The sequence below is a fragment of the Mixophyes fleayi genome, chromosome 6 (genome assembly GCF_038048845.1).
Source record: "Mixophyes fleayi isolate aMixFle1 chromosome 6, aMixFle1.hap1, whole genome shotgun sequence".
Classification (NCBI taxonomy): domain Eukaryota; kingdom Metazoa; phylum Chordata; class Amphibia; order Anura; family Limnodynastidae; genus Mixophyes; species Mixophyes fleayi.
The window spans coordinates 17,619,541-17,631,950 of NC_134407.1; the positions used below are offsets into that span (position 1 = coordinate 17,619,541).

Sequence of the window (12,410 nt, forward strand, 5' to 3'; positions counted from 1 at the left end):
TTGAGGTTTTATTATCATGAGAATAAATGGTATAATATATAATGGTAAAGGACGGATGCAACACTTACACTGCACTCATTGCCAACACCCTATGCTGAGACTGCGGTGCACCCATTAGCTTGTTACCAGCAACATCAATACATGATCAGACCTCCGTGGACACCTTCAGATTGGTAGCAATGCACCTCGCTGCAGGATATGTCCTCACCTACAAAATGCAGCCAAGGGGCAATTGGTGTCTAGCTCCTTGTCCCTATCCCCTATGTGCAGGAGCTGGCTGGATTGGGAGGCAGGGGGGCATCTGTCCCCCGGGCCAGTCCCATAGTGGACTACCTTGGACTGGGTCAATGGGCCATCTGCATTAATTTTCCTTTAAAATGTTCCTAATAGGCTAAAATTTGCCAGCCCTCCCCTGCCTATGTGTCCCTATTTTCCCAGGACTATTTTTTTTTTTTATAATTTATTTTTCATAACACCTAATTTACTTAAGTGAATTAGAAGCCCTATAATGGTTCCTATGATGGTTGTACATTATTTATCACCCCATGAGACGTATGCGGGAATTGTATAGACATTATGTCCCATTTTTTTCCTCTTCTGCAAGCCCAATCCTGGCTGTTGTCCCCTAGCTTACTTACTGCTAATTATAGAAGCCGCTGGACACAGATTCATATTTTATGGTATGTCCATATCTATTATTAAGGCTTGGTGCCTTCAATACTTTGACCCTGTGCTTTAATATTTTGTACCTTGACAAAAGTCTCAAAAGGCAGAAGCCAATGACAAGAGGTGATATAAGAGTAGTGTGGCCTTTAGACAAAACAAAGTTAAAATCATGTGGGTGAGTGACTTGATGATTCACAAATCATATATGGCTTCCTCAGAGTGTCGGCCAATAGGGGCTAAAAGGGGATGGTACCTTTACACAGTTATAAGCAGCTCATGCATGACTCAGAGTGTTCCTGCTTTCAGATTCCTCCCTCCCTCCATTCAAGTTGAATTTGGTAGGTGGTCAGGTAAAGTTCATGAGAGTTAGACCAGGTAGTAGAGCAGTGCAGTCGGTAAGTGTGCATATGTTGCTCTGTTGATCTTGTCATAGGTCACTACCCCCCTTTTGTTCATGGTGTCATTGTATGGTTGGTCCGCCTGTGAGGAGGACCCTAGGCCGGTATTTTCAGATCTATACTGGCGGTTGGTAAGGGGGTGTAGTCTTGCCGTTGGACTTGATTTTTAGCACCGGCCAATAGATAAAGTATGATCCTGGGTTGGTGGAACTATGGTCTGACCTTTCCACCTTTATTAGTTTTGCTGTTGCTAACTGCCCTGCTCTCGTCCGCTCTACAGTCTCATTTAGCTTCTATTTAGGTAAAATTTACAATGCCAGTTAATAAATCCTATTCATTTATTCCAACTTTAATTTGGTGTCCGTGTCTTCATTGGGATGGTGCTAAAGGTTGCTACGTGTGGTGTGAGTCGAGGGGAGCTTCCCCGTTATGCATTTTGTACATCTCTGGTAACATAAATCACATTTTACTGTATTCCTGTTTAACGCTGTTACCATTTCCATACCGTATTAAAAATAGAAATATACTGAATAAAAACGCTTAGCTGCCTACATACGGCTGTCATCCTCCAAGAAACCTTTTTACGTCAGCAATGCATTTTACTTCAACTTATTTTCCCTTCATCTCTGCCACAGGTTTCCCATCTAAGCTGCCAGGGAAATCAAGTATTAGTTCTCCCTCATTTCACACAAATAAGCAGCCTGGAGGGGACTTGATTTGAACTGTACTATAACATTCCAAGGTTGGAAGTTGGAGTCCTAGATTTTTAATTGTCTGACGATGGGAGGTGACATTCTGCGGATTAGACAGAAGTTCTCCGTGTCTCAGAGATTCAGAAATTAGTTCTACAAAATTGGAACAGGATTGCCTAAAACATATATTCTACATCGGTTTAAAAATAGCTGCAAGTTCAAGGGGATTATTGCTTATAAACTCCTGGTGTCCTGTACTGCTTAATGAGATTTTCTTCTCAATACATTTGTATCTATCATGCCAAAGTTTCCAGACAGATTCATTCTGTATTTCAAAATCACATACGTGAGTTCTAATGTTTAAACTCATTTCCATACTGTGTAAAGCAAGAGGTGTCCATATTTAGACATGTCCTTCTGAGTAACCCAGAGCCCTGTCATGCAGTGGCAGGCTGGGCTTGGGGGCGGGGGGGGGGGGGCGGTCCCATAGTGGTCTAGCTTGGGCTGGCTCACTGGGCCACCTGCATATTTTTTCCTTTAAATGTTCCTAATAGGCTGCTGAGTCGTCAGTCCTCCCTTGATGCCTTGTATAGTGAATTTCTCTCTCCCCTGGCACACCTTCATTTGTGCCACGGTTACCACTGAAGAAATGGGAGGTGCCACTGTGCAGAGCTGGGTGCGGGGGAAATGTGCCCACCGGCCTCCATTCCCCCTATTTAATTAATTCTTGAAAGACTCAGAGGGGTAAATGTATCAAGCTGAGAGTTTTCAGGAGAGTTTGAAAAGTGGAGATGTTGCCTATAGTAACCAATCAGATTCTAGCTATCATTTTGTAGAATGTACTAATTGGCTGCTATTAAATTGCGCTTAGACTCTCTCGGTCTGTGCATATATGTTAGGGGATATAGATTGTAAGCTTCAATGGGGCAATGACTGATGTGAGTGAGTTCTCTGTACAGCGCTGCGGAATTAGTGGCACTATATAAATAAATAGATGATGATGATGATAGATGATGAATGTACTAAATAAATGATAGCTAGAATCTGACTGGTTTTCCTAACCCGCCGGAAAACTCTCAGCTTGATACATTTAGCCTAGAGCCAATAGCTGAAATCTAAAGAAGTGCAGGTTGAATTAAAGTACAAAGTTTAAACTAAAGTTATATGTAAAAATAAGAGTAAAAAATGTTAACGAGCACTTGTTCTGTGAGTGTAATCTTACAGGTTATCGTCTATTCTCTGTTTTCGAATTGTAAAGTTTGACAAACTAGAATGAAAAGCGTCCTACATTGTAAAACTGTTTATCCTAATAATCAAGAAGTTACGTTGGTGAAATAATATATATTCTACAGTTACATTAAACTAGATCAGTGATGGACGACCTGTGACCGGGTGCTCTAAATAGTTTACCAAAATCTATATTGGGACCCCCTGACTGTCACAAATCTCGATCATATAACTTTGGAGCAGTATGAAGGAGACAGACTCCACTAGAGCCAGACTACTTTATTATAAGAGTGTGCAGTAAGAACTGTACTTACATCTAGCTGCATAATCTGGAGCATTGGAACATTTTACAGGATGTTCCATATCAGCAACCAGAGCAGATAAACCAGATTGTAATTGTGTTGAGCATTTTAAAGATGCTCTATATAGAAAGCGGACAATGAGAATAAATTAGGCTATTCCCTGATCCAACTGACCACACCCATTCTTGGCAGTACCTCACGCCCTTTGGGTGATATAAAATGAGGACTATTGGTGAGTATGCATGTGCAATAAATTCTATTGGGAACCTCCTCTATTGAGGCGCCAAAACAGTGGGGCTTCGACAACTGGGGTCCCAGCATGGTGGTATGGCGACTACTGGGGCGCCAGCACGGTGGTATGGTGACTACTGGGGCCCCAGCATGGTGGTATGGCGACTACTGGGGCCCCAGCATGGTGGTATGGCGACTACTGGGGACCCAGCACGGTGGTATGGCAACAACTGGGGACCCAGCACGGTGGTATGGCAACAACTGGGGACCCAGCACGGTGGTATGGTGACTACTGGGGTCCCAGCATGGTGGTATGGTGACTACTGGGGACCCAGCACGGTGGTATGGTGACTACTGGGGTCCCAGCATGGTGGTATGGCGACTACCGGGGCCCCAGCACGGTGGTATGGCGACTACTGGGGACCCAGCACAGTGGTATGGCGACTACTGGGGACCCAGCACGGTGGTATGGTGACTACTGGGGTCCCAGGATGGTGGTATGGCGACTACTGGGGACCCAGCACAGTGGTATGGCGACTACTGGGGCGCCAGCACGGTGGTATGGTGACTACTGGGGCCCCAGCACGGTGGTATGGCAACTACTGGGCTCCCAGCATGGTGCTATGGCGACTACTGGGGTCCCAGCATGGTGGTATGGTGACACCAGTACAGTACACATTACATCTCAGTTATAATAGTACAGTACACAGTACAGCAGTACAGTACATGGTATAGAACAGTATTGCTGTACAGTACACAATATAGCATAGTAGAGCTGTACAGTACACAGTATAGCATAGTATAGGAGTACAGTACACAGTATAGCAGTACAGTACACAATATAGCACAGTATAGCTGTACAGAACACAGTATAGCAGTATAGCAATACAGTACTCATTATAGCACAGTATAGCAGTACCGTACACAGTATAGCAGTACCGCACACAGTACATAGTATAGCAGGACAGTACACAGTATAGCAATACAGTACACATTATAGCACAGTATAGCAGTACATCATCATCATCATCATCATCAGTTATTTATATAGCGCCAACATATTCCGTAGCGCTTTACACAGTAGCGTACATTACACAGTATAGCTGTACAGTAGACAGTATAGCACAGAATAGCAGTACAGTACACAGTATAGCAGTACAGTACACAGTATAGCACAGTATAGCTGTACAGTACACATTATAGCACAGTATAACTGTACAGTACACAGTATAGCATAGTATAACTGTACAGTACACAGTATAGCACAGTATAGCTGTACAGTACATAGTATAGCACAGTATAATACCACTTTCATACTGCCGCCCCGGCAATATCCCGGGTTGTTAAACTGGGATATTGCTGGGGCACAGGGCAGTATAGATAACAAGATTCCCAGGTCGGGCGGGTTCATACTGCACCTGCCCGACCCGGGTTTTAGAAAAAAAAAAGTGTAAAAAATATGTTAAAGGGCTCACCGTGTATGTTTCATAAACCTTACATCAACCTTATAATTCTAACAACCCTTTGCATGCAAATAAAGACACGGAGACTTGAATAAGTTATAAAAAATTGCCAGAACTTTTATTATGATTTTAATTTAAACTAGACCTATGGTGGCGGAGAAAGGGCACTGCGACACAGCTCTCAAGCTGACAACACTATCACGAGTGGACTGGCGCAAACCGCCGTACGTCCACCACCACGGGGAACAAATCCCAACATAACTTTGCGCTGAGTTGGCGTCAGAGTGACTGCCCCTTTGAAGACTCACTCTGCCCTCCCTCACCGAGTCGAACAGGGACCCTCCTCACCGAAGGGCCAAAAAGGGAGTTACTGGTGCCTCAACAGGGGGCAGTGACCTACGACAACTACCAATGCGCCCACAAATCAGCCGCTGAACGCAGTGCCTTCCTACCGCAACATCACCGAACATACCCTACCAAAGGAGTGGGTGGGTGGGATCTCGTGCTGTGGAATGAACCAGACAGGAAGTGCAGCCTCCTATAACAAATATAACAATCAAGGTCCCTCCCACTGGATTACCATTGGTCGGGCCAACCCATGTTAACACCTTCAGGTCAGTGTTCAGCTTACTACAAACCCTGTCGCCCTTTAAGTGCATTCGTCCTATTCAGCCTCATTTGTCATTTAATTAAAAAAAAATACATAACAAATGTTTACGTAACTTATTTTCAGCTAGCGGTGTCTCCGGTGCGTTGCCGGCTGTCAGGGGTACCTCTGGGTACTAAAATGACGTCATTTCTAGTCCATTAGAAATTACGTCATTTTAGTACCCAGAGGTCCCCCTGACAGCCGGCAACGCACCGGAGACACCGCTGGCTGAAAATAAGTTAAGTAAACATTTGTTATGTATTTTTTATTAATTAAAATCTTTTTTTTTTTACTTCCCCATTCTTTTTTTTTTACAGTATGAATGGTGAGACCCGGGAATTACACGGGTTGCACCATTCATACTGCAGGCGAGCGGGGTCCAACCCGGGAATTACCCCTCGCAAAATCCCGGGTCTAAGTCCCGGGATTTTAGACCCGGGATTTTGTGGTTGGACTATTCATACTGCACCAAGACCCGGGTTTTTCAGCGTGCCTCTGCAAAAACCCGGGTTTTTGGTGCAGTATGAATGGGGTATTACAGTACAGTACACAGTATAGCACAGTATAGCAGTACAGTACACAGTATAGCACAGTATAACAGTACAGTACACAGTATAGCACAGTATAGCAGTACAGTACACAGTATAGCACAGTATAACAGTACAGTACACAGTATAGCACCATATAGTAGTACAATACACAGTATAGCTGTACAGTACACAGTATAACAGTACAGTACACAGTGCTTTCACAATTAGATACTTTTCAGTATAATTCCCCTTTAAAACTTTATTGGAGCATGTATGAGAATCTTTTAGAGTCTGTAATATTACCTGAACATACGGTTTGATGAAGAGCCCCTGTAGGCGATATTATTAAAAAAGACTTCCAACTCCTGATCATTATCGAAATCAGCAGCAATGACTGTGCGGACTGGAGAAGGCATGGAGAACTTCTGAGAAGCAATATCCTGTTAGTAGATAGAAGAGAGACAAAGACTCACAATTATCTGTTCTTAAAAGGCAAATCTTTAACTTAACTCAGATGCTATTGTATGAGACCATGCCCTAATCCAAAAAAATCTTCAAATTAAAATGGGAACAAAAGACTTTATACACTCATGTAACAGCTGTAACAATCTATTCAACGACATAGAGCAGTTTACGAGTCAGTAAAGCCAAAATGATGTGCCCTTATCTAATCATGACTGTCTAGTATTGAGAAACTCCTAGTGATGTAATCATATTCTGCATTCACAATTTTTATAAAACACAGAACTTTTTTCCCCATTTCCACCTTATCCAGTTTCCTGATTCAAATTATTTTCAGAGGCCCTTCCGTGTTTGTGTCAGCCATGCTTTTCAATATCCATCGCAATTACAGTACATGTACATGAAATACATTACTCTTCAGATAGCCTTGTTACTAGTTAAATGGAAGTCGGCTGAAGAAATTCCATTATGTTCAGAGCCATCATTGTGGCCCAAACCCTGCAATCCAGGTACACCTCTTCTGTACAAGTAGAACCACAGAACAGAACAGTATATATTCCAGATCTGTACTACCTGTTTCTCTCCAGGTGTTGTCAAACTACAAGTTCCAGCATACCCTAGCAGCTATCAACTTGCTACTGGCTGGCAAAGCATGCTGGGGCTTGTAACTTCACGAAATTTGGAGAGCCACAGGTTGGACAGGCCTGGAAAAGAATACAATGATACTAAACAATTATTTCCGCTCTGTGACAGGTCATGTTCTTCAGGTGATTCACATCCCAAAAATTACCCCAATATGTATTCTGTCTCTGGAAATAAAGTAACCTTGCATTTAAAAACATATCACACATCAAGCAACCTGAGTTTTCTGAATGATTTGGTCTCCATGACAGGCTAGGTTGGATACCAGGGGGCCATTAGCACATTTTGAAGTTTCTTGAGCTGCTTCACCTGCGGCCAGTTTATGGCCACACCTGGCAGCTGAAGATGTATAGAGGTCACAAGAGTGTTCTCTGCAATGTATAGAGGTCTTTAGAATGTTCTTTGTATTGTATATAGGTCACTAAAATAGTTTCTGAATTGTATAGAGGTCACTATAATGTTCTGTGCATTATACAGAGGTCACTAGAATGCTCTCTGTGTTGTATAGAGATCAGTAGAATACTCCATGCATTGTATAGATCATTACTAGTATGCTCCTTGCATTGTATAGAGGTCACTATATTGTTCTCTGCATTGTATAGAGGCCACTAGAATATTATCTGCACTGTATAGTGGTAACTAGAATGCTCTCTGCATTGTAAATAGGTCACTAGAATGCTTTCTGCACTTATAGTGGCCACTAGAATGTTCTCTGTATAGTTTCTGAAAAGCTTCTGTATTGTATAGAGGTCACTAGAATGCTCTCTGCATTGTATAGAGGTCACTAGAATGATCTCTGCATTTTATAGAGGTCACTAGAATGATCTCTGCATTTTATAGAGGTCACTAGAATGTCCTCTGTATTGTATAGAGGTCACTATAATGTTCCCTGCATTGTATAGCGGTCACTAGAATGCTCCCTGTGTTGTATAGAGATCACTAGAATGCTCTCTGTGTTGTATAGAGATCACTAGAATGCTCCCTGCATTGTATAGAGATAATTAGTATGCTCCTTGCATTGTACAGAGGTCACTATAATGTTCTCTGCATTGTATAGAGGCCACTAGAATGTTCTCCACACTGTATAGTGGTCACCTGAATGTTCTCTGCATTGTATAGAGGTCACTAGAATGCTATCTGCACTGTATAGAGGTCACTAGAATGTTCTCTGCATAGTTTCTGTGTTGTATAGAGGTTACTAGAAGGCTCTCTGCATTTTATAGAGGTCACTAGAATGCTCTTTGCATTGTATAGAGGTCACTAGAATGTTCTCTGTATAGTTTCTGGATAGTTTCTGCATTGTATAGAGGTCAATAGAATGTTCTCTGTATAGTTTCTGAAAAGTTTCTGTATTGTATAGATGTCACTAGAATGCTCTCTGCATTGTATAGAGGTCACTAGAATGCTCCCTGTGTTGTATAGAGATCACTAGAATGCTCCCTGTGTTGTATAGTGATCACTAGAATGATCCCTGCATTGGATAGAGATCATTAGTATGCTCCTTGCATTGTATAGAGGTCACTATAATGTTATCTGCAATGTATATAAGTCACTTTATTGTTCTCTGCATTGTATAGTGGTCACTAGAATGTTCTCTGCATTGTATAGAGGTCACTAGAATGCTATCTGCACTGTATAGAGGTCACTAGAATGTTCTGTGCATAGTTTCTGAAAAGTTTCTGTGTTGTATAGAAGTCACTAGAATGCTCTCTGCATTGTATAGAGCATACTTGCCAACTCTCCCGGAATGTCCGGGAGACTCCCGAAATTCGGTTCGGGCTCCCGGGCTCCCGGGCTCGTTGGCATTTCTCCCGCATCCTGGATTTCACCGAGAATCGCGTCAAATGACGCGATTCTCGGTGATTGACGCCATTTTGAAAGGCGGGAGAGGGGGCCAAAATGACGCGATTGGCCTCGTCCCGCCCCCTCCCGCCCTCCAGTCACGCCCCCTCTCCCGGAAACTTGTCATCATTTTTTTTTCCTCCTGTTGGAGGCATTGTGCCGTGGCACACTCAGCAACATCTCGTGGCACACCAGTGTGCCGCGGCACACACTCAGCAACATCTCGTGGCACAACTGTGTGCCACGGCACACTGGTTGAGAAGCACTGCTCTAAAGAGCCTGGCCACCTGCTTGTGGTAGCCGCCAGGACCAAAAGTGTCAGCCCTCCCCTGTTTGGAATGTTAGCTATGATGATGTTAATTTGCCTCCCGTCCATGTTGCATTACACTAGGATATACAGGGGCTCAACAGAAAATGCAATTATAAGGGCCAAATGTAAGGCTGCAATTAATACATTTTATGTAGCATTTGTTTTAATACCAACAATATCTCAATAATCCATAACATGAACATAAATTCTGGAAAGTGATGCATAAAATGGTGTCACTATACAAATAAACCATAATAATAATTTATGCGTAATCCTGTAATTTTCCCAGGTTTTCAATGTATCTAACATGAAATATGTTCAACAGGTTTGAATAAAAAATCTCTGGCAACTTCAATGGCACGTCTGAGCCTGAACACAATGGACTTGATTCATTAAGGAAAGTAAAGCAAAAAAATGAGTAACTTTGAACCTTGGCAAAACCATGTTACAATGCAAGGGGTGCAAATTAGTTTATTATTTTGCATGTAAGGATAATACTAGCTGTTTTTTCATGTAGAACACAAATAGTTGATAGCTTTATGTTTACGCTGTAATTTAAAGTTGATCTAGGACATGCCCTACCCGAACTATAAATCTGCCATCACATTTTAAATTTAGGTCCCCCTCCAATGTAACATGGTTATGCCAAGTTGAAAAGTTACTAATTTTTTTGCTTTACTTTCCTTAATAAATCAAGTTCACTGACAGTAATTTTCATCTAAATAGTTGGATTACTCTATGGACATGACGTGAGGGCCCATAGGTGAAAATCGTGAGAGGTATGTGTGGCCCACAGTTTTTTTTGCTTCCAGGGTTAGTACAAAATGAAGTGTACACTGGACATAAATCAAACCGAACACAGCCATATATCTGTAATTAATAACCACAAGGCCAAGAATATCTTACACAGTGCTTAGTTGAAACCCAGTATCAGCACCTTTAAGAAGTTACTCTTCTAACAAGTTACTGGCAAGGTATTATATGCATCCTTCTAGTGTCTACTTGTGGGTTATTATATTACCTAACGGTGATCCGATTTTATAGCAAGCTCTGCTGCCCAGTGACAACAAGCCCTAAAACCCAGCGTTGTGTTAGCCTAGTACAGAGCTGGCACTACCATTAGGCAAGGTGGTTGCCTAGGGGGCGTCTAAATTTGTATTTTTCTCGCACTGTGCTTCGTCCATCCTGGGATTTAACTTAGAGACTCGCCCCTTTCTCATTGGCTGTTATTGGGGAAAAGGAATTGTTGGTATTTAATTTAAATGAACTTCAGTGAGCCCTGAGTGCTTTGTACCTTGTGTTGTGATTCTGCTCCTGAGTAGGGGGCGTCTGTGGACTTGATGTGGCTAGGACAACTTCCACTGGCCCTAGCCCCATGTAGCAACAATGGTAATCATCTTTATGATAGCAATATTGATCCCAATGTTCTAGCTCGTTCTCCTGACGACATATTGACTTGTCATAACACTCTAGAAAGTCAGATTCCACACCTGCATACTCCTCGTCTCAAAAAGCGTAAAAAAAAAGAATATTACTTTCAATACAATTTGAAAGGAGCAGATTCACATCAAAGGAACAGGGTTTTTTTTGTTTGGTTGTGTTTGCTGTGGCATGATTATATTCTCTAAAAAAAGATCATCTCTTCCATTCTTTCTCACCTAAATAACCGCAGCTCCAGAGGGAGAGAATCATACATTTTGATGACATTCAGCTGGCTGTAGATTGCAGAGGTCTGGCTAGACTTACATTATGATTTCAATTATTTCTAGAAGCTTATATTGCAAGGAAAGCAGAGCTCAGGAAATGACAGCAGCATCCACTCCGTGACGACGCTAGGTAAGGAATGTACACTGAATTTAGCTGATTAAAACCTCTATGAAGTGGGTAACCATGGAGCCTCATTCAGTGCGGTGGCTTCTACTACTAGACAGGGAAACACTTCTTAGTATGATAATATTTTCCCTTGCGCTAATCTGAAATTAAAATGTTACGATGCAACAGCAAAGGGAACAGTAATTATTTATTAGACAATTTCCACCTCTACACTTAGTAAAAACATACGCCAGTTCCGAAATAACTATACCAACCATCTAGCGGCTGCTTCACTACAACCCACCGATTTCTTAATCAACAGTTGTCTAAGAATCATGAGAGGTCAAGAGTTTATTGTGAGTCTATTCTGCAAAAAAATTGTTTAAAACTAGCTTCACCCAAATCTGAAAATTAATTTCTGTTTGGAATTCCATAAGTTATACCCTATCACAGGATATTATTTAAGCAGGGGTCAGATAATCCACCTGATCTGGTGCCTCCTCTCAATGTGTGCTGTGGGGTAACACGGTGACTTAGTGGTTAGCATTTCTGCCTCACATCGCTGGGGGTCATGAGTTTAATTCCTGACTGTGGCCTTATCTGTGTGGAGTTTGTATGTTCTCCCTGTGTTTGCATGGGTTTCCTCTGAGTGTTCTGGTTTCCTCCCACACTTCAAAAACATACTGGTAGGTTAATTGGCTGCTTTTACATTGATCTTAGTCTCTCGTGGTTTGTGTGTGTGTTAGGGAATTTATACTGTAAGCTCCTATGGGGCAGGGACTGATGTGAGTGAGTTCTCTGTACAGCGCTGCGGAATTTTTGGCGCTATATATGTAACCCCTGGGGATGCTGCAGTTGGACTTGAGCACCCAGGGGCTAATAATCACAATTGCATCAGTAAGAAAAGAGATGCATATAGCTATTTACCAGTCAAGGAGAAGGAACCACATCTCCCAGAATGCTGTTATGAAGAGGGGGCGGAGCCTAAGAAGACTGAGAAACCTGAGGGCGGAGAGAGAGAGGGAGAGAGGAGCATCCTGGGAGAGACTGAGCTGTGTGACCAGTTCAGATAGGTGACCCTAGGCAGAAGGGCACTGGATGAGTGATCTGAGCAGAGAGAGCAGTCTGCAGAGATATCAAAGCTGGGTGCAGTTCTGAACAGAACCTGCTGGAAGCCACAGTTT

At 42.5% G+C, this 12,410-nt stretch overlaps 1 protein-coding gene across 5 annotated transcripts in view; it reads right to left on the reverse strand.

The window, feature by feature from the left end:
• CRTAC1 (cartilage acidic protein 1) overlaps window positions 1-12,410 on the reverse strand; it is a 534,303-nt gene that overhangs the window by 65,592 nt on the left and 456,301 nt on the right. For all 5 annotated transcript variants that reach the window (XM_075215949.1, XM_075215948.1, XM_075215947.1 and 2 more), the window contains one exon: window positions 6,462-6,598. In XM_075215949.1, coding sequence (XP_075072050.1) covers window positions 6,462-6,598 — 137 coding nt within the window. The remainder of the gene's footprint in view (window positions 1-6,461; window positions 6,599-12,410) is intronic.